Raw genomic sequence first — 24,442 nt, 5'->3', positions numbered from 1 at the left:
CTGCAGAAAATGTGGCGTGAATATGCAATTAGACTTGGCTGTCTGTGAAGTCGTTCGTCATCGAGAGAGCTTGTTGCCTAGCGTGACATATCACTGCAGTGAGCCCTCCTGATATTGCTTCGTGAAGTGCACTCAAAAGTTGTCACAGCAGAAATCGCGGAAAAGTCCCGGGTTTCGGCATTAATTTCAATTTCGTGGTGTCAGTGGCAGATGGTGATTCCGTTATAACACTCTATGGTTACAGAACTTATGTTCCGAGGAGTTTACAATAAGTCAACAGATACAATCTCTGCATGAAAGCAAAGATATAAATGTCTTTGTCCATATCAGATCGCTGTATCTAATCACAGTCAGTTGGTTTCTGTACATCGAGAAGATTGTCGTGCAAGTCTGGTGCCATTTTAGTTGCAATATGTGCTACAATTCATCACCTTGAAATCAAACACGTACGAGAAACTCAAAATAGGGATACGATGCATCTCTAGAAGAGGCAAGCTATTTCTGCTACTGGTATAGCAACACGCGCTCGCCGAAGCTTCTGTGGTAAGCAACGCACTCTCATTTTAGTCTGTGTTGCTCATTAACTGTTTGCTTATTTCCTTCCGAATTGCTCTCTCTCGATACGTCTAGTAATTTTCCCTAGGAGCTGGAACGAGCTCCCACCAGCGTTTTCTTGTGTGTTTTATATATTCTTTTCCCGTGGATAGCTCCCTTGTGCCAGTAGTATTACAGAATTGCGAATTCATGGCCTTTCCCGCATTGTGAGAGCTCCCTCGACAGTACGCATATGTCAGAGGTCAATATACGGGTTCTGGATTCAATCGCAGCAATTCTGTTGGTCTGTAGCCTTTCTCGCAGTCCCTAAGAGATCAATACAAGCCACTATTGAAATACATGCTGTAAGCTGCAAGCTACGATGCTGAATGCTCAAGAAGACCATAACCTGTCTGTAGAATTCCAGGAAGGAGTGACAGAGTGGCAGGTATTCATGCTATGATCGATAGGCATCAACCATCCCGTTGCCATTTCACTTAAAGTTGTGTTGTTTAACAATCGTACCCTAACTTTTTTATTTATTAATCTTCTCACGAGTGGTGACGGAGCAACGCCATATGTCTCCCCAGAGCTGAAAAATATACTAGTCCAAGAGGGTTTACAGCCTCATATCGTGAATCTCAAATTGCTGCAACAACAAGCTACGCCGCAAGTCCCGAATGATGCAGCTCTTTGAGGAACGTGATGATTATATCAACCTCTCTCTCTAATTTGCGTAATTTCAGCTCTATCTGTTACATGTGTGATGCCTGAATTTTCTCTTTTTTTTGTGTATTGAAGGGCGAACTGCTGTAATTGTTAAAAGCCATTCAAAAGCCAAGATCGCATAAAAAATTCCTTTATTTAACACAACGGGTTTCAACGGTCTTTGCTGTCCTCTTCAGGTCTTTAACATTTTTTTGTTATAAAACATGTTCATTTTACGCTGAATCTCAGGCACGTCTTGTGCGTAAGGTTCAGCAACAACAAAAAGGTGTTAAAGGCCTGAAGATGACAGCAAAAACCGTTGAAACCGGTTGTCTTAAATGAAGGATTTTTTATGCGATCTTGGCTTTTGAATTGTTTTTAAAAATGTGTGATGCCATCGAGTTCCAGATCAAAGCTCAAGAATCATCTTCTAATCTGTAGAAGTGTCGTTAGTTTTGCGTGAAATTTTGGTGTCGTGTATCACCAGCCCTCATCGAGGACTTGGCAGCTATTTATGGGTATTTCCTTTGTCACCCTAAAGTTCTTGCTAATGACAGATTTCTCATATCCTGTACGATGGAGTCGCAGGACTTTGTCAATTGTTACGAGGTGCAGTTATAATGAAGCGAATGTCGGGTTAAGGAACGGTTGCGGCTTACACTCGTCTTATCCTTGGTACTGTTTGCCGTTTTGAAGGTGGACAGACATTCAAAATGACAGGACTGTTTCGTCTGGAAACGCTACAATGTATTACCTACTCATTTTCATCTCACAGCGAAGGCACAGATTACATCTCAACAGTGTAAATTTTTAGTATCTTCATTCACAGGTTCTACAGATTTCCCGTTGAAATGAAGTTTGTATGTCAGAGTATAAAATTGTAGGTTATTACGAACTGTTGTTCAACTGCCAAACAGCTCTTTTCCCTTTGTTCTCAACAGCGTCCTCAAGCTTTGTCAGTCTCATCACAAGTGCTTGACAACCGTGTTGCAAGACGTGCGTGTTGCTAAGCTGCACACCAGTGGTCGCACAACACGGATTGTGATGAAACTCAGCTTTTAGCAGTCACCATCATTTGGCCTTATAAACCTGTGCACCGGCTAGAACGAAAAGAGCTGTTTACTGCGCTTTAGGAGAGCTTACATCTCTCTAACTGTCCGCAAGCACCGTGCATGCAATTAACTGCAGGAATTATTTTAGGGGCATTTTGATTGTTATTTTATCAAACGTAAACTTTTCCATTATGCCATAAATTGAGGATTAACAGTTATTCAAAAACTGACCGCTGATATTGTGTATTGTGGAAACTCCATGTGACACGCAACAGACTGAGGCAAATGCGTCCATTATTGTTGTCCGCAGTTTTACAATTTCACACATGAAACATTCAGCTGCCTTTCCTAAATAAGAGGAAAAACAATACACAAACTGCACTAGTTGCAGACCTTTGTAGAGACTTAATGCAGATAGTTGAGTGCAACAAGTGAAATAATGAAACTTTTCAGTTTTATGCAGTGTAAGCACAATATTGCGCGTCGAAAATGCAACAGTGATATGAATAATATTAATTGGGGGCAACTGGGTAGAAAAAGCGGTGAAAGAGGGCGCCAAGCAGGCTCTCTGTCTGAGATCTTCGTAGTCTTTCCTTTTACATCCACCACTCTCTGCAAGCCACTACTTAGTGTGTTACGCAACTTGTGGCGCACTTTTTGTCTTTGCGGGGTTACGTCAGTGGGGCACCACTCATTTTTATATGCTGTGGTCGAAATGTTGAGAGCCTGTAGTTACAATCCGAGTTAAGATCTTTACGTATATGACTCTCACAAACGAAAGTAAATTACAGTTTTTCCATCGCAATGGCTCTGTGTTTCACGCAGTACCACCATGCTTTCTCTGCTCTACGTAATCACTGTAACCTATTTTAAGATGCTTCAGAATTACCCTACGCCCAAAAGTATGATGCTCTTTAATGTTAAGATGAAATAAAGAGAAAACACAGGTCATTCAAGACTGTCGCCATCACCGGTGTTACAAAAAGGTACGACCAAACTTTCAGGAAATATTCCTCACACACAAATAAAGAAAAGATGTTATGTGGACATGTGTCCGGAAACGCTTAATTTCCATGTTAGAGCTCATTTTAGTTTTGTCAGTATGTACTGTACTTCCTCGATTCACCGCCAGTTGGCCCAATTGAAGGAAGGTAATGTTCACTTCGGTGCTTGTGTTGACATGCGACTCATTGCTCTACACGTCAGTACGTAGCATCAACAGGTTAGTGTTCATCAGGAGCGTGGTTTTGCAGTCAGTGCAATGTTTACAAATGCGGAGTTGGCAGATGCCCATTTGATGTATGGATTAGCACGGGGCAATAGCCGTGGCGCGGTACGTTTGTATCGAGACAGATTTCCAGAACGAACGTGTCCCGACAGGAAGACGTTCGAAGCAACTGATCGGCGTCTTAAGGAGCACGGAACATTCCAGCCTATGACTCGCGACTGGGGAAGACCTAGAACGACGAGGACACCTGCAATGGACGAGGCAATTCTTCGTGCAGTTGACGATAACCCTAATGTCAGCGTCAGAGAAGTTGCTGCTGTACAAGGTAACGTTGACCACGTCACTGTATGGTGAGTACTATGGGAGAACCAGTTGTTTCCGTACCATGTACAGCGTGTGCAGCTACTATCAGCAGCTGATCGGCCTCCACGGATACACTTCTGCGAATGGTTCACCCAACAATGCGCCAATCCTCATTTCAGTTCAAATGTTCTCTTTACGGATGAGGCTTCATTCCAACGTGATCAAATTGTAAATTTTCACAATCAACAAGCGTGGGCTGACGAGAATCCGCACACAATTGTGCAGTCACGTCATCAACACAGATTTTCTGTAAACGTTTGGGCAGGCATTGTTGGTGATGTCTCGATTGGGCCCCATGTTCTTCCACCTACGCCCAATGGAGCACGTTATCATGATTTCATACGGGATACTCTACCTGTGCTGCTAGAACACGTGCCTTTACAAGTGCGACACAACATGTGGTTCATGCACGATGGAGCTCCCGCACATTTCAGTCGAAGTGCTCGTACGCTTCTCAACAACAGATTCGGTGAACGATGGATTGCTAGAGGCGGACCAATTCCATGGCCTCCACGCTCTCCTGACCTCAACCCTCTTGACTTTCATTTATGGGGACATTTGAAAGCTCTTGTCTACGCAACCCCGGTACCAAATGTACAGACTCTTCTTGCTCGTATTGTGGACGGCTGTGATACAATACGCCATTCTCCAGGGCTGCATCAGCGCATCCGGGGTTCCATGCGACGGAGGGTGAAAGCTCTTATCTACGCAACCCCGGTACCAAATGTAGAGAGTCTTCGTGCTCGTATTGTGGACGGCTGTGATACAATACGGCATTCTCCATGCGACGGAGGACATTTTAAACATTTCCTGTAACAAAGTTTTTGAAGTCACGCTGGTACGTTCTGTTTCTGTGTGTTTCCATTCGATTATTAATGTGATTTGAAGAGAAGTAATAGAATGAGCCCTAAAATGGAAATTAAGCGTTTCCGGACACATGTCCACATAACATATTTTCTTTATTTGTGTGTGAGGAATGTTTCCTGAAAGTTCGGCCGTACCTTTTTGTAACACCCTGCATAATCCAGCAGGAAAGATGAGTGCTGGAGGTTCCATAAGGAGATGACGGGAAGAATTCTAAGGGGAAAGACTTGGTTGAGGAGGAGGACGGCGAGTGAGCTGGTGTGAGGGCGCGGCGGCTGACCTTCGTGCTGGGTGAGCAGCAGCGCGTTGCCCAGGAAGGGCAGCGCGGGCGGCCCCGGCAGGCGGGCGGCGATCCACACGAGGCGCGCCCACGTCGACAGCCAGGCGACGGCCGCCAGCAGCGCCAGGCACAGCGCCGCGTCCCACGCCACGGCCACCTGCCGGCAGATGCTCTGGTTAGGCCGCTGGCGAGTCAGGCGTGACGTCATTGTGACGTTCATGTGCTGTGTCGGAGGCGACAGGGACCGTCTATCGACTTTGTGGGCGTTACAATATACATATTGAAATCAACACTGTGTTTGAATCTAACAGCCTGAACCATAGTCCAGATCCTTTGCTTGTATTGAAATATGAAAATGAGAAGTAAAGTAACCCACCAATGAAAGAGCGTAAAAAAATGAGACCTCTATGCAATATATATGTGCAGTTCATGGTTTGAAATCGATTTTGGTATAACTAAAGTTATCAGAGCAAAGTTATTTCAAATAACAAATTTTATGCCATTGCACGACTGGCATTATTCAAGTCAAGATAATAATTTCGTTAAGTAAACATCCATTTCCAACATATTTGTAGCACGAAGCACTCTTACAAAATAATTTACAAACCCTTTACTGTGTCAAACTTTCGACATACAAATCGTAACTCTGAACATTATCTAACAAAAACCATTTTGGAATCATTATACCGGGTGATCAGAAAGTCAGTATAAATTTGAAAACCGAATAAATCACGGAACAATGTAGATAGAGAGGTACAAATTGACACACATGCTTGGAATGACATGCGTTTTATTAGAACCAAAAAAATACAAAAGTTCAAAAAATGTCCGACAGATGGCGCTTCATCTGATCAGAATAGCAATAATTAGCGTAACAAAGTAAGACAAAGCAAATATGATGTTCTTTACAGGAAATGCTCAATATGTCCACTATCATTCCTCAACAATAGCTGTAGTCGAGGTATAATGTTGTAAACAGCACTGTAAAGCATGTCCGGAGTTATGGTGAGGCATTGGCGTCGGATGTTGTCTTTCAGCATCCCTAGAGATGTCGGTCGATCACGACACACTTGCGACTTCAGGTAATCCCAAAGCCAATAATCGCACGAACTGAGGTCTGGGGACCTGGGAGGCCAAGCATGGCGAAAGTGGCGGCTGAGCACACGATCATCACCAAACGACGCGCGCAAGAGATCTTCCACGCGTCTAGCAATATGGGGTGCTTCTAATAAAACCCCGTGCCATTCCAAGCATGTGTGTCAATTTTTACCTCTCTATCTACGTTATTCCGTGGTTTATTAAGTTTTTCAAATTTATACTGACTTTTTGATCACCCGGTATATCTTCTCTCATTTACGTGCTGAAGTTGCTTAGGGTAACTGCGCACAGGGCGCGACTCCTACCTTAAAGCCGTCCGCACACGTCTGCTTCCTCCGAGCACCTGGCTGCGACTCCAGAGTAGAGTTGTGGCGATTCGTGAATGAGTCGTTCATTTGAACGACTCTAAATAAAGAATCGTAAGAATCGAATCGTGATACGGATGAATCGTCGTTCAAAAGAATCGTAAGAACGATTGCGTGATTCCGAGTCGTGACGATTCCAAGTTCCAACGATTCATCGATTCTTAGTACGCTATGCTTCGAAGGCAACTTCCGAATCACGCCGAGTTTATGCCGAATGATTACGACCGCCAGATGGCAGTCAGATGGAGGATGCGTGTGAACAAAGGAAGCTCGGAACGAACAAACGAAGTAATACCGTCTTTAAACAAAAGCTTTTTAACTAATAATTTCAAGTTCGAGTTTTCGAATGTTATCGTGTTCAGATTCACATTAATTTTTACTGAAGTAATGTCGCTGTATACGATTGAATCCTACTGTTTAGAAGTACATCTTCTCTCGCAAATAATAGTGACAGCGGCAAGTTCTCAGACAAATTAAAAGCAAAATACCTATGCTTTGTATTTAGAAGAAATGAAAGTTAAGCTAAATTTGCTGTGTGGGAGGGCTGTCAGCTGCGTTATGAATTACAAGGGTGATGTGGACTTGGAAAGACATCTTAGCACAGAAAAACATAGGATGATATGAGCCAAACCACGTCTGCCTCACTGCTAGATTTTGTTACTATGAAACAGACGTCTGTAGTTAAATACGTTCAAGCCACACAACGAAACTGGCATACCACGTAATTTTACACCACCTTAAGCACAAATCGACTCCTCTGTCCTGGCATACTGAAATAAAACAATAGATGCAATCAAATCAAACGTGACCTTTCATCAATTAGGCATTACACGTATAAATCGAGAATCACACTTGTAACGTCATATGCATGTTTACTCATAAATAAACTATTTCTGCCATATCATGACACAGTTCGATTCTAACCCCATTGACAATTTCAGACATGTCCTGCCATCTGTGAGTAAGATGTAGAACTTTTTGCATTTCGTAAGAATCGTGCCATCGCAGACTAGAATGAATCGTGAACGAATCGTAGGAATCGATTCGCAATGTGAGATTGAATCGTAGGAATCGAATCGGGAAAAAGAATCGTGTTGCCCAACTCTACTCCAGAGTTTCTTACTGCGCACGTCCGGCTCTCTTAACCACCAAAGATCCTCCTACTCAAAGATATTATACTTATTCCACCTTCCGGTTGGCAACTACCGACTTTATTTTCTGGATCTACCCTGTCAGACCTTAGCACGTACCTTTCAAGACGTTAAACTGCTGCGGTAGCCTTTCTTGCAGACGAATTACAGTAGCAGCCGGTTATATTTTTTCTTGAAATCAACATTCAGATGTCAAAATAAGAAACGTTAACGCCGAACAATAGTTCAACCAATACCTCTAGTATATCCTACTATAATGGGGGTCACGAACGATGGCGGTCGACTTCAGGCTTGTTCTGCGCGCGTACGTCACGCATACTCAGACAGCCAATGAGCGCTTAAACATTTCTTCTGTGAATGCCGTAGCTAATGCGGGCATTGAATGTAATCATAGCGACTTGTTTACTGAGTTTCTATTCCATTTGTTGCGATTCGTCATCGCTTTGGTGGTGGTAAATGATAAATTCTACATAAGCGAGCGACAGACATTATTTGGGGGATATTTGCGTTCTTCAAGCGCAAGTAAGGCGCATGCGCGTGCCGCAACTGTCGCTTGGAATCGGCAATAATGCAATCCCCTCGATATGCGCGAACCGCCACCGTTCGTGGATCGGACTGTAGTTATACACATCATTAGAGAACTGCATCAGTGTGTCTGTATCTGTCCTAGTACTTTATTAGTAAGGATTACTGAATCTGACCTTCAAACACACTTCTGAGATTTTCGGTGTCACCAGAGAGAAAGACAGGAGCCACCCTGTCAGACATCAGGGAAGTCATTAGCCCCATCATATTGCTAAAGTTCTCGTTTCAGTTCTGTGTAGATGATGGGTACAGCATTTTTGCTGAAAATGATAATGATATTGGTATTATCAAATGACTGTACTGAGCTGACAATATTCGCAAGTGCTTCTTCATATCAGTAAAATGCACAGTTTTGTTGACATTAGTCATCTCACTCTTACTTTCAACGTATCTTAAAATTTGCACACTACTTTCATTGCAGAGGCCAAATGATGATGAATACTGAATTGAAGAACTCTATACATGTCGATTTTCGACATATTAAACTATATGGAAATACAGGGTGATTCAAAAAAAATACCACAACTTTAAAAATGTGTATTTAATGAAAGAAACATAATATAACCTTCTGTTATACATTATTACAAAGAGTATTTAAAAAGGTTTTTTTCACTCAAAAACAAATTCAGAGATGTTCAATATGGCCCCCCTCCAGACACTCGAGCAATATCAACCCGATACTCCAACTCGTTCCACACTCTCTGTATCATATCAGGCGTAACAGTTTGGATAGCTGCTGTTATTTCTCGTTTCAAATCATCAATGGTGGCTGGGAGAGGTGGCCGAAATACCATATCCTTAACATACCCCCATTAAAAAAAATCGCAGGGGGTAAGATCAGGGCTTCTTGGAGGCCAGTGATGAAGTGCTCTGTCACGGGCTGCCTGGCGGCCGATCCATCGCCTCGGGTAGTTGGCGTTCAGGTAGTTACGGACAGATAAGTGCCAACGTGCCTCTCCATACAGTTGATTGTGGAATTTGCAGCTCTCTGCTAGCTCTGCGAGTCGATTTTCCTGGGCTGCGAACAAATGCTTGCTGGATTCGTGCTACATTTTCATCACTCGTTCTCGGCCGTCCAGAACTTTTCCCTTTGCACAAACACCCATTCTCTGTAAACTGTTGATACCAACGTTTAATACTCCACCTATCAGGAGGTTTAACACCATACTTCGTTCGAAATGCACGCTGAACAACTGTCGTCGATTCACTTCTGCCGTACTCAATAACACAAAAAGCTTTCTGTTGAGCGGTCGCCATCTTAGCATCAACTGACGCTGACGCCTAGTCAACAGCGCCTCAAGCGAACAAATGTACAACTAAATGAAACTTTATAGCTCCCTTAATTCGCCGACAGATAGTGCTTAGCTCTGCCTTTTGTCGTTGCAGAGTTTTAAATTCCTAAAGTTGTGGTATTCTTTTTGAATCACCCTGTATAATCTTTGGCTTGCTACTACCTTCAACGTCAAAGAGTGGCACGTTACGCTTCGTGTGTCAGGGCAGCCTACTTTGCTGACATACGTCGTCATTAGTCTTGCCCTAAGCTTTTAGGATTGTGATGATTAATGTTAACAAAACTTTGCATTTGGATTTTACTGACATAAAGAACAACATGTAAATGCTTTCACAGCTCAATAGAGTCACTTGAAACTGGTATTTTGACAAAAAACCTCTTTGGCCACTTATTTTCAGCAGCCTTGTAGTACCCACCACGTAGACAGAAACGAAATGAGAAGTTACTTCAGCATCATGGTGCGACTAATGACTTCCCTGATGTCTCACAGCAGGTAAGTCAGACTGGCTCCTGTCTTTCTCTCTGGTGAGATCGAAAATATGAAAAGTGTGTCTGAAGGTCATACTCATTAGTTACCTCTAGGTGGTGCTGAATAAAAGTTTCGTTCTTGGCCGGGGTTAACTGATACCGGTGAATTTCATTTGGTTCCATAAAAATTTGAGTATCACGCTTTTGCGCGACTGTTTCCTTGTGGATTTAAGAACTGTGTTCCTGTTTTGATGTCGTGGCGAGTATTTGCCGGAGATGCTGAAAGCGAGTCTCTTAGCAGCGGACACACGTCAGTACAATGGTCGAATCTTGGGATCTTTCCTAAGAGTATTCAGATAGCTAAGTGCTTTTAATTTATGACTTTGGAGCCGTGAGAAGTTTAACCGCGTCTCGTGGTTCGAATCTAGACTGGCCACCCTTAATTACAGTGATTTTACATTTATACCAGTAAGCAAATTAATATAGGTCCACCAGCAAACGTATCCGATTAAATCCTGACGGAGAAGTACGTCGCGTAATTCGCCTCGCGCTCTACGCATTCCAGAGAGAGCGTCGATTCTGGCCGCAGAGTGTGATACTCAACTGCGAGCTTGGAAAGCTCCGAGGAGTGGACGAGAGGAACGGTCGAGTTTTACCGGCAGTGTTCGATTCTGCAGAAAGGGAAGGCAAAGAATGTGGGTACGTCTGAGGTTTGACCCGACCCCAGTACAGGGACTTTTTACGACACTTACCGGTTGTTTTTCCTCTGCCAATGATTTGCTAATGTGAGAAACGCCAGGCTATAGCATGGTATGGAGTCGTCGTTAAATTGGATAACTTATTTCAAGGTCGCAAGGCAACTGGGGCTTACCAGAGGCAACACGACCGTGGCAACGTTCAAGATGTGTGGACAGTTTTACCCCTACAAGCCAAAACACAGATCAGATGTACACTAGCTGTATGAAAAAGACAGCCAAAATTTTTTCCCTTTATGTTCATGATGATCATTTATGAGTCGCTGCAAGTTTAATTTCTGCAGAGTATTTTCTTTCATTATAAGTGGCGAGAGCCAATACATGTTTCTTGCTACTTAGAGAACCACTTATTTAATTGTTCTTACTTTATTTGTCCTGCTTTTCATGTTGAAAATGACAATACTACTGTTACTTTAAATTCAGTTGCGACCTTCAGCTCACACCATTATCTCCTAACATTTTCAACATCTTAGAAAACAAAACCTGCTGATATTCTTTCAAGCGCAAAATCAATTTTACATATAATTCACTATTACAAATTTGGTTTTTAAACCCCTGCACTCAAATTATAGCAGCAAATTTGAAAAAGTTTTCTTCTTTGCGCTTCTAACTTATTTGAATAAATGGGCGCTCGGCAGGCCAACTGATCCTGCTCGTAATGCAGACAAATAACAGACCCCATTCAGTGACGTCCCACGGGCTGTGGGGGGCACGTGCGGTGCTCGTGATTACCGAAGGAGATGACGAACGCGCTAGAGAACAAATTGCGCGGGACAGGTCTGCGTGTAACAGGCGCTGCAACAGCTCGCGTAACTGGTGCAGCAACATCGGCTACGGACTGGGCTGTCCCATGTTCTGGGTGTATCCAGTGCTCCCTTAACAAATGCGTTGTGTATTCAACCACTGTACGCTGTGGCCTCGTGGGTCGTGACGTCCTGGCTCTCCTGACGCCGCGTGGTCCACCCCGGTCGATGCTGCACTCCCTCTCCAATGCGCGTAGGGACCCGACTGACGGCAAGACCGGATATGCCATCGTCGCCGAGCACAAGCGGGCTGCATTTTCTTGAGAACAGCTGCTCCCTTTCTCGTGGGCGGCTCTCAATCAACGGCTCCTCTTGGTCCTGGCTGACATTCTCTGAACAACGTTGCTCTCTAACCGACACCACAGTCGTTGTACAGCCAGCAGTTTAGCTGGCGCAGCCATCCAGGCTGAATCTACGCCGTTGCCGGCAGTGCCATGACGACGGCGACAGCAACCGCCAGGAAGTTTCAAAATCAGCGCACGCTCCGCTGCAGAGTGAAAATTTCATTCTGGGAACTGCATCTCAGTTCAAACATGACGCCAACGTGTTGACTTAGCTGTCCCTCGGGAGACCATAATGTCTCCCAAAGGTCCACACTGCGAACAAGACAGAAGTGCAATTAACTACAGACAAATTGTGTTCTTCGATAGTCTCCTGGCATATCAAGAAAGTTTTATATTTCAACGCATTCATGATAAGGACAGATGACTCTTTAAGGAAATTATATAAATCGTTCTGACGGCGCACACTACTAACTGCAAAGATCGGCACTTAGAAACATTGCCTTTACCAATATCCTCCATCAGTGACCCATACAAATACACTGATGGAAAGAAAAATCCCAAAACCAAGAAATAATTCTTGTAGAGTAATGAATTACGGGAATACGTCTAGATAACGTATTTAAGTGACTGACGTTGTAGTATCACAAGCCCGAGAAAAGCCATTCGAAAATAAAATGCTGGTAAATTAGTAACCGGTGTAAGCACCATACTGTAGAATGGTGCTGCATGTCAGTTTGTGGGCTCGAAGTCCCTGCCCGTTGCACTTGGTCCGTCAGTACAGCGGCTGTTAAAACTGCCCTAATGATGAGATTTTCACTCTGCAGCGGAGTGTGCGCTGATATGAAACTTCCTGGCAGATTAAAACTGTGTGCCCGACCGAGACTCGAACTCGGGACCTTTGCCTTTCGCGGGCAAGTGCTCAGTTGGTAGAGCACTTGCCCGCGAAAGGTAAAGGTCCCGAGTTCGAGTCTCGGTCGGGCACACAGTTTTAATCTGCCAGGAAGTTGCTCTAATGATGTCCCATACGCGCTCGAGTGGGGACAGATCAGGTGGTCGAGAAGGCCAACGTAAAAAGTCGACGTTCTGTAGAACATGGTCGGTTCCAACAGCAGTATGTGAGCGAGCGTTAAACTTTCGGAAAACAGGCCCTGGAATGCTGCTCATGAAAGGCAGCACAACAGATAAAATCACCAGATTTTTGGTCCGGCCGTTATATGAAGTCGCACTCCAGACCATAACTCCAGGTGTAGGTCCAGTGTGTCCAGCATGCAGAGTCGTTGGTTGCAGCCACTCACCTGGCCTCTTTCTAACCAACACACGGCCGTCACTGGCACCGAGGCAGGACAAGATTTCATTAGAAAAAACAACAAACCTGCACACCGCCCTCCAATGAGCTTTCACTTGACACCACTGAAGTAGGAATAGGCGGTGGTTCGGGGTCAGTGGAATGCATACTGCAGGCTGTCTGGCTCGGAGCTGTTCTTGATGTAATCCATTTGAAATAGATCGTTACGTCACTTTGGTTTCAAGTGCTGCTAGAACTGATGCAGCATACGCAGTATGATGTGTTGATACCAGAGTCTTTGTGGACTTAAAACAATTCTTGACCAACGTCAACACACCACGTCCAATCTCGAAGGTAACTTAACTCTCATGATCGTTACAGCGCGTATTTAAAGCGAACCTGATTTGCAACATCATAGTGGTGCTACTAGCGCGAAATTTGGATATAAGTCATCTTTGAGATGTAGAAACACGTCTACCTGGTATCGCTTATCTTGCACAGCTACTCTCTTATTTTAGTCAATGTGTGGTGTTCCACGTTACTTCTTTATGGGGTGTCACGTTTTGTTTTTACCAAGAGTGTACTGCACGCGGCAGACATGTCGAACACTTCGAAGCTCTCGTTTCAAATTTTTGATAAGACCTGGTATTGATATTCATTGTTGGTGAAAACAAAACAGTCGAAACAAGCTTGTTAACAAGTTACACTCTTAGTATGCCAAGATGAAAGTATTTTACTGATGTGATCAGACTCTTATTTTTCACTGAAATGATTTAGTTTGTTGACGACGTTCGACTACTATTTTCTTGTCATCTCGCTTAGATCGCATATTCTGCCGATGGTTCGCGTCTTCCCAAGTCGGTACATGGACGTCATAACTCGAGGCCTTCATCAGGTGTTCCCTGAGAGTATTTTCGTGTTAGTCAGGATGCAGCAAGCGCGGCAACAGCTTATCACGTTATCGGTACACCACAACACATTTGCCACAATGAAGGTAACTAACACAATCGGTTACATTATGTGTTTATTCTATTTTCAAGTCTATGCGCTCTACATTGTTAGATCTTTGCGCAGAGACATTTTCTTATTTTGTGTTTCGGCGAGGGTGTAATGGAGTAGTGCGTGTACACCTGAAAACATATCATGAAACCGATTGCGTAAATGTAGGCATTTATATTGTAGTGTAGGTTGCAGTTTATTGATGATATATTACAATGCATCAGAGTGCACTGATATGACGATCGTAAAGTTTAAGGTGAAGTTTGCCAAAAGGAGGAGTGTGAAATGTATTGATAAGTACAGACCAAGACTTCAGTTTAGCACTCTCCACTATCATGTAAGAATGGCGGACAATACACAAACGGATTTTCGCAGACACATTTAGGAAGCTGATTTTTCAGGCTTAAAAAAGCTGCATGTGATCACAAGCTACTGAAGGCATCTGCAGCGTCTACCAGACAGCAGCTACCTTTTGATACGAACTGTCTCCATCTTGAGGAACTGGTAGGTCTAAACAACTATTGACCTGTTCTCTCTGAAACCACTCTGAAATTTTCTAATTTCTTGGAGTTCCTATGTATCAATAATCTATATAAGAAACTGTTTACCGTCCTTATAAACGCATTAATGAGGTGAATTTGTCAGTTGGTAATTTCCAAGGTTTTATCGTTGGCTGTCTTAAGCACCTTATGGGGCAATTGGACCTTCCGGAAACTGGTTTCTTGCGTAAAGAAATGATCTTAGCAAAGAGATAGACCTTCGGGAAACTTGTTTCTTGCGTAATTATAAGTTCTTATTCATCACTTTCTCACAGCGTAAGCCCTCTCACTTCGCGGTCACTCACACTCTAGAGTTAAAAGCGCTGGAGCTTTTGTGGAAGTTCTCTGGGACTTAAACGATTCACAAGTTTTCATCCCGATAACGTCGACTTCCCTGGCCGTCATTGCCTAGCGAGTAGAGCAGTAGAGCCCGTCCCTGCAGTTCCTGTTTGATTCCAGGATAGGGCAAGAGACTTTTCCTCATTCCAGTCTCTCCAGGACGGCTCTGGGCCCAACTTGCTGCCTAACAAGTACTGGAGATCTTTCTGAGGGTAAAACGGGGCCGCTGCGAAAGGCTTCCCACCCTCCCCCACCTAGTGCCACGGCGAAGAAAGGCTGCACTCGGCCTGCAACCAGGCCAGTAGCCCGGACACGGACTGTGCGACACAAGGAAAAAAAACTGGATTTCTGTTTCACATTACCGTTCCATTTGGCATTTTCCGTATTTCTCTTACACTGCTAGGCAAAACCTAGGGACGAGACAGATAAAATAACATACCGTATTAACTACACAGTGGAAATGAATCAACGTGAGGCAGCAGGATCCAGAGATCTTCCAGTAGTGCACAGAGAGTTGGACGGACCATGGTGTTAAGCTCAGCGTGACTATTGCGCCGAATGGTGCTGGCCCGCAACACGGGACATTACGCGAAACGGGAAAAAGACAGCCCGCGACACTGCGGTCAACGAGCAGATACGGTACACTGTGGTGGTCTTCTCCATTACATCACGGCTCGGTGATAACGTCCGGATGGCTTCACACGGGGAAGAACCATCTGGAAACTGGAACAAGGACGAGGTGTGACGAGTGTAGCCCAGGAGTTTGGTGTTACTCACAGCACTTTTCACGTGCGTGGGGGGCTTTCCCAACCACAGGCACTGCTGCCTGAAGAAGGAGAGGTGATCGACCATGGTCAACTACAGCAGCAAATCACCGCTATATTGTGACATAGGGAAGAAGAGACCCGCGACAAAAAAAAGGGGGCATTTGCTTCGACTTTAAACGTGTGTCCCTGTAGAGCAGCCTCACACTCCACAGTGGCACAGCCCAATGGGGGTGGTCTGTTCGCCCAACGGCTGGCACGGCATGTTCCGTTGACACCAGCACAAGGTGGAGCCGTTTGCGCCAATGCCGAGACTGTAGAGGCTGCACCGATGTGGAGTGGGGTCGCACGCTCTTTCCGGAAAAGACCAGATTCAGTGTGGGTGGTGATTCCCGACGTACCCTGGTACGGCGAGAAGTGGGACCTAACGCAGCCAGGAACATTACTGACCACGCCGAGTAAGTTTCCCCTGAGTACAGTACACACATAACTGCCAAGGATCACTCTATAAGTGTTTCACAGTAAGGTAAGCCAAAACTAAATACTAAAAATAGGGTTAGATATAGGCCGAAAGCCTTAGGCTCGAGTTTCTTTCCGAGGCTTCTCCTTTTGATCTAGTTGGCGACGTGAAATGCCATTTATCTTCCTAATTCCACTTCATATGTAATACATTAACAAAATTATTTTTCGCTCTCCTCTTCTTGTATACTCAGATCAAGTTAATTTTTATAGTATTAGGAAGCTGCTGTTAACATTCAAAACAAACAGTCTACAAGACTGAAACGGAAATGACCGTATCGCATTGTTGCCCAGGAGACCCATTCGGGGGAGTTCGGCCGCCGTATTTCAAGTCCTTTTTAGTTGACACCACTTCAGCGACTTGCGAGTCAATGATGATGAAGGACACACAACACCCAGTCCCCTGCCGGGAATCGAACCAGGGCCCCCAGCGAGGTAGGCGGTAACGCTACCGCTACGCTACGGAGGCGGACAATAGGCTGAAAATTGGCCCTCCTCCACCTGGCGGGACATGGGCAGCGGCACATCGGTCGCCCGAACAAGTATACCTGTGAGTGTGTGTGTGTGTGTGTGTGTGTGTGTGTGTGTGTGTGTGTGTTTGGGTGACCGAAGTGACGGCTACGAGACCAATAGTGTAAAATACGACTCGCTATATTACGAGGGCTGTTCAATAAAGATTGATCTTTTTTTTTGTTTTGACAACATACCTTTACTCATACTCATAATTTTGATGGTCCTTCTCAAAGTAGTCTCCCATGAATGCGACGCACTTGTCCCAGCGTTTCTGCCAGTCTTCAAATGCATGCTGGAAACCATTTTTTGAGAGGTCCTTCAAAATCGCCTCCTCAACCTTCCCCACTGCTTTTGATGATTGATAATGCCTCCCACGAAGGCGTTTCTTCATGTTAGGGAATAGAAAAGAGTCACATGGGGCTAAATCCGGACTATAGGGAGGGTGAGGGATGCACGTCACGTTGATTTTAGCGAGCTATTCAGCAACAACAATGGCAATATGCGGCAGCGCATTATCGTGGTACAGCATCCAGTCTGCTTCAAGGAATGTGGTCTTTTGCGCGTGATATGGACTTGCAATGTTTTCAGGACATCCCTGTAGAATTGTCCAGTTACTGATGGTTCAAATGGCTCTGAGCACTATGGGACTTAACATCTATGGTCATCAGTCCCCTAGAACTTAGAACTACTTAAACCTAACTAACCTAAGGACATCACAAAACACCCGGTCATCACGAGGCAGAGAAAATCCCTGACCCCGCCTTGAATCGAACCCGGAAACTCGGGCGCGGGAAGCGAGAATGCTACCACACGACCACGAGCTGCGGACGGTTACTATTGTGTGAGCAGATACAACATGCTGATAAACCACTCCATGAGTATCAAAGAATGAGATGACCATAACTTTCCCAGCAGAAGCAACCATTTTGCTTTTTTTTGGAGGTTGGTCATCAAACAGATTTCCACACTGAGCCATGCTGTTTGCTCTCAGGAACAAAATGATGTACCCACGTTTCATCAGCAGCGATTACTTTTGAAAGAAATTCCGGATGTTCCTCTAAAATCAACTTTAACTGAATGCAGGCCTGCACGTGAATGTCCTTTTGTTCGGGAATCAACAGTCTTGGAACCCATCGCGCACAAACACGTGTCATGTGTAATTTTTCTGTCACCAACGTGTGGGTGGCACCCAATGAAATGTTCAGTATTTAAAAAAGTGATCTTAAGGTAATCGTCGATCCTCTCTCACAATGACAGCAGTAGTGTTGATGTTTTCTTCTTTAAGACCAGTAAATGGAGTATCGGGTCCACCTTTCTTTGAAATTGATTGTCTCCCCTCTTTAAACATTTTAAACCACCTTCGAGCTGTGCTGTAGGGAAGAACAGACTCTCCATAGACCCTCTGTAACATTGTATAGGCCTTAGCTGAAGATTTGTTGAGACGAAAGCAGAATTTCAAAGTTGCGTATTGTTCCTCGCGCGTTACCTCCATTGCACCGGTAGGCGATACTGAACATGTCTGGCCTTGCCTCCCTCTCACAAGACGGAACAAGGACACCCAACAACTAAACTACTAAGGCCATAAAAATTATGATCATTCTTTATTGAACAGCCCTCCTATAACGGTAGCGGGCCAAATTGCGGGCAGGAGTGAGAAAAAAAACCGCTTCGCACTTTGTGGCTCTTAATTTATGACACTATCGAAGTCGACAGCACAACACAGCTGCCACTGCATGAAAACTTATCTCTGGTGTTCCTCGAGTAACAGGCAACAGATTACATAGTTTGTAAATTGTGAAACATTTGCAATGAGAAAGCGTCACCGCAGAAGTGACCCAAGAATTTTTGAAGGTGATAGGGGCCAAAATTTACTTTCTGTTCAGCACTTTCCGCTGGATTGACAAGCTACGTACAAAGAGAAGCCTGTTCATCCTGCATTTGTATGGTATTTGAAAACTGAGAGTCCACTCACTAGTATGGGCTTTGTTGCTCTTTGTACCAGTTGCACAAACATTATCCAAAATCAACATTTTTCACTCTACGACGTAACTCTTTTTCGCTGAAAAACATCCGATATTCGTCACGCTATTCGCAGACGACTGCAGCAGTAGAAATACGCTTCACTGATATATTTACGTTTGTTAACTAACACGACGGGATTTCGCAGTGAGGGCAGTGGACTGACATTCGTGAGAAGACGGATTAAATTCACTTCCCTACAATTCTAATTTGTGTTTTCCGCACTGTCCGCAAACTGTTTGATGCGAATTAGCACAAATACTGAGTATTTAATGTAAAGTCCCTCCTCTGAAGCCGGCCGGAGTGGACGAGCGGCTCTAGGCGCTACAGTCTGGAAGCGCGCGACCCCTGCGGTCACAGGTTCGAATCCTGCCTCGGGCATGGGTGTGTGTGATGTCGGTAGGTTGGTTGGGTTTAAGTAGTTCTGAGTTCTAGGGGACTGATGACCTCAGAAGTTAAGTCCCATAGTGCTCAGAGCCATTTGAACCATTTTGAACCTCCTCTGAAACAACGTAGCGTGCTCGTAATTCGCAGGAAATCTAATCACGTGCTTTTTAATAGCAACATTACCTCACTGTTTGCAATGATTTAAGGAAATGTATACAACTTTGGTCAGGCAGTATGCTACAGGATTTACTGGCTCAAGAACCTTGTCAGGACTCTGACATAGGCTATGGTTATTATTACGATAACACCATAATAGTTTTCAAAGGCCCCTTCTTAATGTTAGGGTCGATTTTTCCACATGTGATTTATTGTTACAGTCACCTATTCATCTTCCTTTAAGTTGTCACGACATAGTACCTCATAATCCAGGTTTTCCTAATCGTGAGTAACCCGTAATATCAAGAAGGTCATCTTAGCAAGATGGCCAAATCAACTCCACTTTAATTGTCACAATTGAAGTGTCGAACTATATCATACCCATACCACTTCCGTTATTTTAGTTAAACAACAGTTTGTTCGATCTATAGTTATGTCTAACAAAAATTGTAGCCGAAAACAGAATTGGTAAAGTAATAAAATTATAACGCATCAATTTGTGTGTCTTCTGCATTGACGCTCCTTCAGAAATAGCTTGTCAGCTTTTAATTTCGCCTCTTATGCTTCAACTTCTTCGTTCCGAGACGGTCACTGTTGTTTACGGTGAGGTTCAGCCATCAGTGGAAGCGTGGCGCAGTTACGATCCAGACTTTTCTTCCCCTGCAAGGCGGCTAGCTAATGTCCAGTCAAGGTCGTTTCACTCGAGGCAGCAGGAGACTCGACACGCACAGCCAGCACCGGCCCGAGTGACGTCAAAGCAGAAAGGCAAACCGGCTCGGTTGTGCGAGTAGTGTAAACACAAACAACTGTCGAGGTCTGCATTTTTCCGTGTGATACTCAATGACGGTATTAATGAAAAAAATTAAGAAACAGAATATTCGCTCAAAGACAGCAAGCAGCTGCCAGAATTTGTTAAAAAAGAAATGTGGCTGTACACTAGGTCTGTTGATATTTTTAAAAATATCGGGAATCCGATATGTTGATATTTAGTAAAAGAAACATCATTATCGGTCCCCGGTACATCGAAAAAAATTATCGCTATATCGACGGAAAAAATATCGACGTATCAGCGAAAAAAAGTATCGGTTGCACATTGTAAATATACTGCCAGTTTTAGAGCCGTATATTTAAATGTTGATTTATTATTAGATAGTCTGTACATGAACAAGCTACCATCGTGCTTGTCCCCCTCAGAGTAAGAACTGAAGGGAACAGGATGCACGTTCACGTTTGGCGATATCTGCTTCGCTAACAATGGTAACAGCAGGTCAGTGGTGCAATAAGAGGTGTCTGAGGGTCTTTGGTTCTGTTTCGTGACATATCGGATTTGTCTGGAACACTTCACGTCGACTTCCCTGTTTTTTAATTTCTGCGAACGCCAGCGACCTAGCAGTTGTATTGTCAGAGTTGCGTGGTGAAGTAAAACGTTGCAGTTTCCGTTGGTAGCGCAGAGAGCCGATTAGCTAAGCATTTCTCCTCACACACGTCTGCTTACCGTAAAGACCAATCTTCTCATTTAGGTTTTTGTTCATCTGTATCAGTAACTGTTTTCGGAGAATGCCGATGTGAAGAAATAGAACAGTTGTTGCGCTAAAAATTGTTTTTCAATGCAACTGGTGTGCTGTTTTTTAAATGAACACATCGCCATTTGACTGTATTGTTGTTTATTTAATTACGACCCAGGTTTCGGCCTCCTGTGCCATTTCCAAGTAATTGAGTTTATGTCATTAACATGTATTGCAGGTTATCAACTCAAAGTTGGCCATAAATTTAGAGAAATATTCGCTCTCCACTAGATTCCAGATGAAAAATTTATTGCTATATTATTTATTTATCACACTTACTGTGGAACGAATATTTTTATTAATTTATGGCCAATTTTGAGCTTGATGTCCTGGTAAATACGTGAATGACATAAACACAATCACTTGAAAATGGCATAAAAGGCCGAAACATTGGTTGTAATTAAATAAACAACAATACAGTCAAATGGCGGTGTGTTCATTTAAAATCATTGTATAACTGTTGCTCAGCAACATTAAAAACTGGTATGCTATTTCTTCACATCGGATTTTTTGTTATTCCATTGGCAACGCCACCAACCCCCCCCCCCCCCCCCCTCCCCGTACAATCGAATCTCTTCTTTGTGCCATCTATACTTGCGTCATACAGCCAAAGAGATACACTGGACGTGATGAAAGGCGAAAAAATAGTGAGCCTCCTTCACACAGTGAAAGTAAAATTATATTCTACTACAATTTCAAAAGAACAACTTCAAATATTTATCGAATATTGCGGAAAAAAAATATAAAAGAAAGATATCGGCACTCGGTATTTCCATATCGATATGGATACATCATTATATCGGTGAAGGGCATGTCGAGGAATTATATCGATACCATTTGGAACTTTTATCAGTACACAGATATATCGATATTTTATCAGCAGCCCCATTGTTCACCGTGAGATGCACTAAAAGATATTTAATTGCCAGATCGTTATATAGCCCTTCATCAGCTGCACATACTGTCTGATCAGAAGTAACCGGACACCCCTATGTAATGCGGAATCCACTACCCGATGACAGGACAGACTGCCCCGCCCAATATAAAAGGAGACGGGGAGTACGTATTGTGTTGTCGGTATAGAAGGAGTACCGGCAGAACGAGTCGGTCGGGAGAACTCGACTGTGGGCCAGTCACTGGATGGCGCCTGAGTAACAGATCCGTCAGGGACGTATCAGCCCTCCTAAAGCTGTCCAAGTCAACTGTTAGAGTTTTGACTGTGGAGTGGAAACACAAAGGAACAACCCCAGCTAAAACAACACTAAGCAGACGGCATGTACTGACGTACGGGCACTGCCCAGCACTCTGAAGGGTGGCTGTAAACAGTCCCGCGAAATCGGCAGAAGAAATCACTGCTGAGTTGCAAAGCAGTCCGGCTGGGAAACTGGCTGGGCGTTGTGAAGGGGCTACAGTGGTGGAGCAATTCCTTATGATTGACAAACTTCTGTGGTCAGCGCTGAGCGACACTCGAAGTGGCGTAGCCAGCGACCGCACTGGACAACGGGTGACTGGAAAAGGAACGACCTGGAATCACGAATCACGGTGTATCCGGTGGGAACCCAATACAAGGGTTTGGCTTTGTGAATCCCTGTAGAACAGTACCTGTTACTGTGTCTAGTGCCAACAGTGAAGTACGGAGAAGATGCTGTCACCGTACGGAGGAGTTTTTCATGATTCGAGTGTGTTCCGCTTATTACACTTAAGAAAAGTGTAACGTATTACTACCTTTACGACGTTTCTCATCGAGCCATATACGTTATCTTGAATTTCTAGCTGATTCTCTCACACAAATAATGACAAAAATTCAGAAATTCAGGGTCGCCGCCAGCCAAAGCCCTTCATAACCATTAAAAAACGGAGCTGGAAAATTATTAGTGTAATTACTTTAATAAATTAATTACAAGTATGCAAATTTCTTTAAGGAGCCAGATAAATAGCACTCCATGTCGTGCATGGAGCAACTTGATTAATTCAGGATCGGAAATCGGAGTAAGTGGGTAACATCAACACCATAGAATTTATCTTTCACGTAGATTATTTATTGTGCCTAAGTATTTGGTTGCACATCCTAACTACACATAACTGGTGCCTGACTAGAAATATTTAAGTAAGAATTACGTGAGAATGTGACAGACCACAATTTAACTACAGCAAGAAGAAACACAGAAAACGGGGGAGGAAGACAATGATACTATCATCTCCTTTGCATTCATGCCATGTAAATATCTCAGTGAGATTCGCATTACGATTCTACGTATGCACTATTCTGGACAGAGGTTTAACCAATGCACGAGGTTGAGCGATAATTATTTAACATACTAACTGCGTCTGCTGCTTGCAAACGCCCGAACTAGAGCACGTGGTGCGTTCCGAATCACACTATTGTGCTGCTTTGTAGAAAGCGCACGAAAGAACAGATATTCTTGCAGAACATTGTAGCTCACGAAACAAGCAAACTATTAAAATAAAGCCTATTGAGGTGCCGTGGTGGACCAGAAGGGTCATTGATTACCAAACACGTGGCACAAGATCGACACACAAAGACAAAAGCAACTTCCACAAAATATAAGATAAAAACTGAAGTTCTTCAGTATTTCAACAGTTAAACATAACGAAGTCCTAAGTCAACCTGCTTCCTATCACCTGAAACCCCCCTTAAGAGATACGATCCGTACTCACCAAGCGTTCACCGAAGACTGTCGCTTTCTTTCACGAGACTACCTAGCTCCCCGTGCAGCGGAAGCTACCCTCTGTTACCAACTTCACAAATAAAAGCAGCCTTCGACACAACCTTCGACTAAGATGGGTAAACCTCTCTGTTCAGGTATTTGAAACCTAAGTTGGTCATCCTGTGCTCTCCTTCGAACGAGAAGCAACATCGTCTGCTCCCAGCAGACGATGACCAACTCAGCGTTTCCCACGAAACAAAACCGAAATCCACATTAAAACACACATATAACATTCAATAGGCCTCACTTGAGTGTTCAGGCTTTCTGGAAGAGTTCATGAACTGAGCTAAAATCAGGTAGTGAAGACAATAAGTTGTACCGAATTCGAAAAACGTCTTATGAAACGACTTCACAGAGACGTTTCAAAAGACTTAATGCGAAAGGGTATGTACTCATTTTACAGCACTGTATACTACGTACGTTGGAGGAACAGTTCCTAGACGAAGACTGTATCATCATAACAATGCACCCTATTTTAACGCAGCGTCTTTCAGACAGTAGCTTGCGGATGATAACTTTCCTGAAATGGACACATTTTTCAGAGCGCAGATCAGAACCCAATGGCATACCTTTGAGATGAATTAGAACTCAGATTTCGCTTCATACCCTAGCGACCAACGTCACCACCTTCTCCGGTCTCGGGTTTGAGGAACAATGGACTGCCATACCGTGCGGAGACATTCAGACAGCTCACTGAATGTGACCACAGTACAGTGCAAGCCGTCATAAAGACACACCCTACATTAATCTGCACTGATAGGTGTCGATGTGGATGTGTATGGTAGACAGTTTATCGTGT

At 43.9% G+C, this 24,442-nt stretch overlaps 1 protein-coding gene across 1 annotated transcript in view; it reads right to left on the bottom strand.

Annotated features, from left to right (window-relative positions):
* Positions 1 to 24,442, bottom strand: part of LOC124795560 (probable cytochrome P450 4aa1) — a 306,399-nt gene that overhangs the window by 137,112 nt on the left and 144,845 nt on the right. The window contains exon 3 of the mRNA XM_047259633.1: positions 5,030 to 5,186. Coding sequence (XP_047115589.1) covers positions 5,030 to 5,186 — 157 coding nt within the window. The remainder of the gene's footprint in view (positions 1 to 5,029; positions 5,187 to 24,442) is intronic.

Source organism: Schistocerca piceifrons, chromosome 4 (assembly GCF_021461385.2).
Source record: "Schistocerca piceifrons isolate TAMUIC-IGC-003096 chromosome 4, iqSchPice1.1, whole genome shotgun sequence".
Classification (NCBI taxonomy): Eukaryota; Metazoa; Arthropoda; class Insecta; order Orthoptera; family Acrididae; genus Schistocerca; species Schistocerca piceifrons.
Note: the sequence above shows the minus strand (reverse complement) of the source record. Positions and strands in the feature narration are given on the sequence as shown.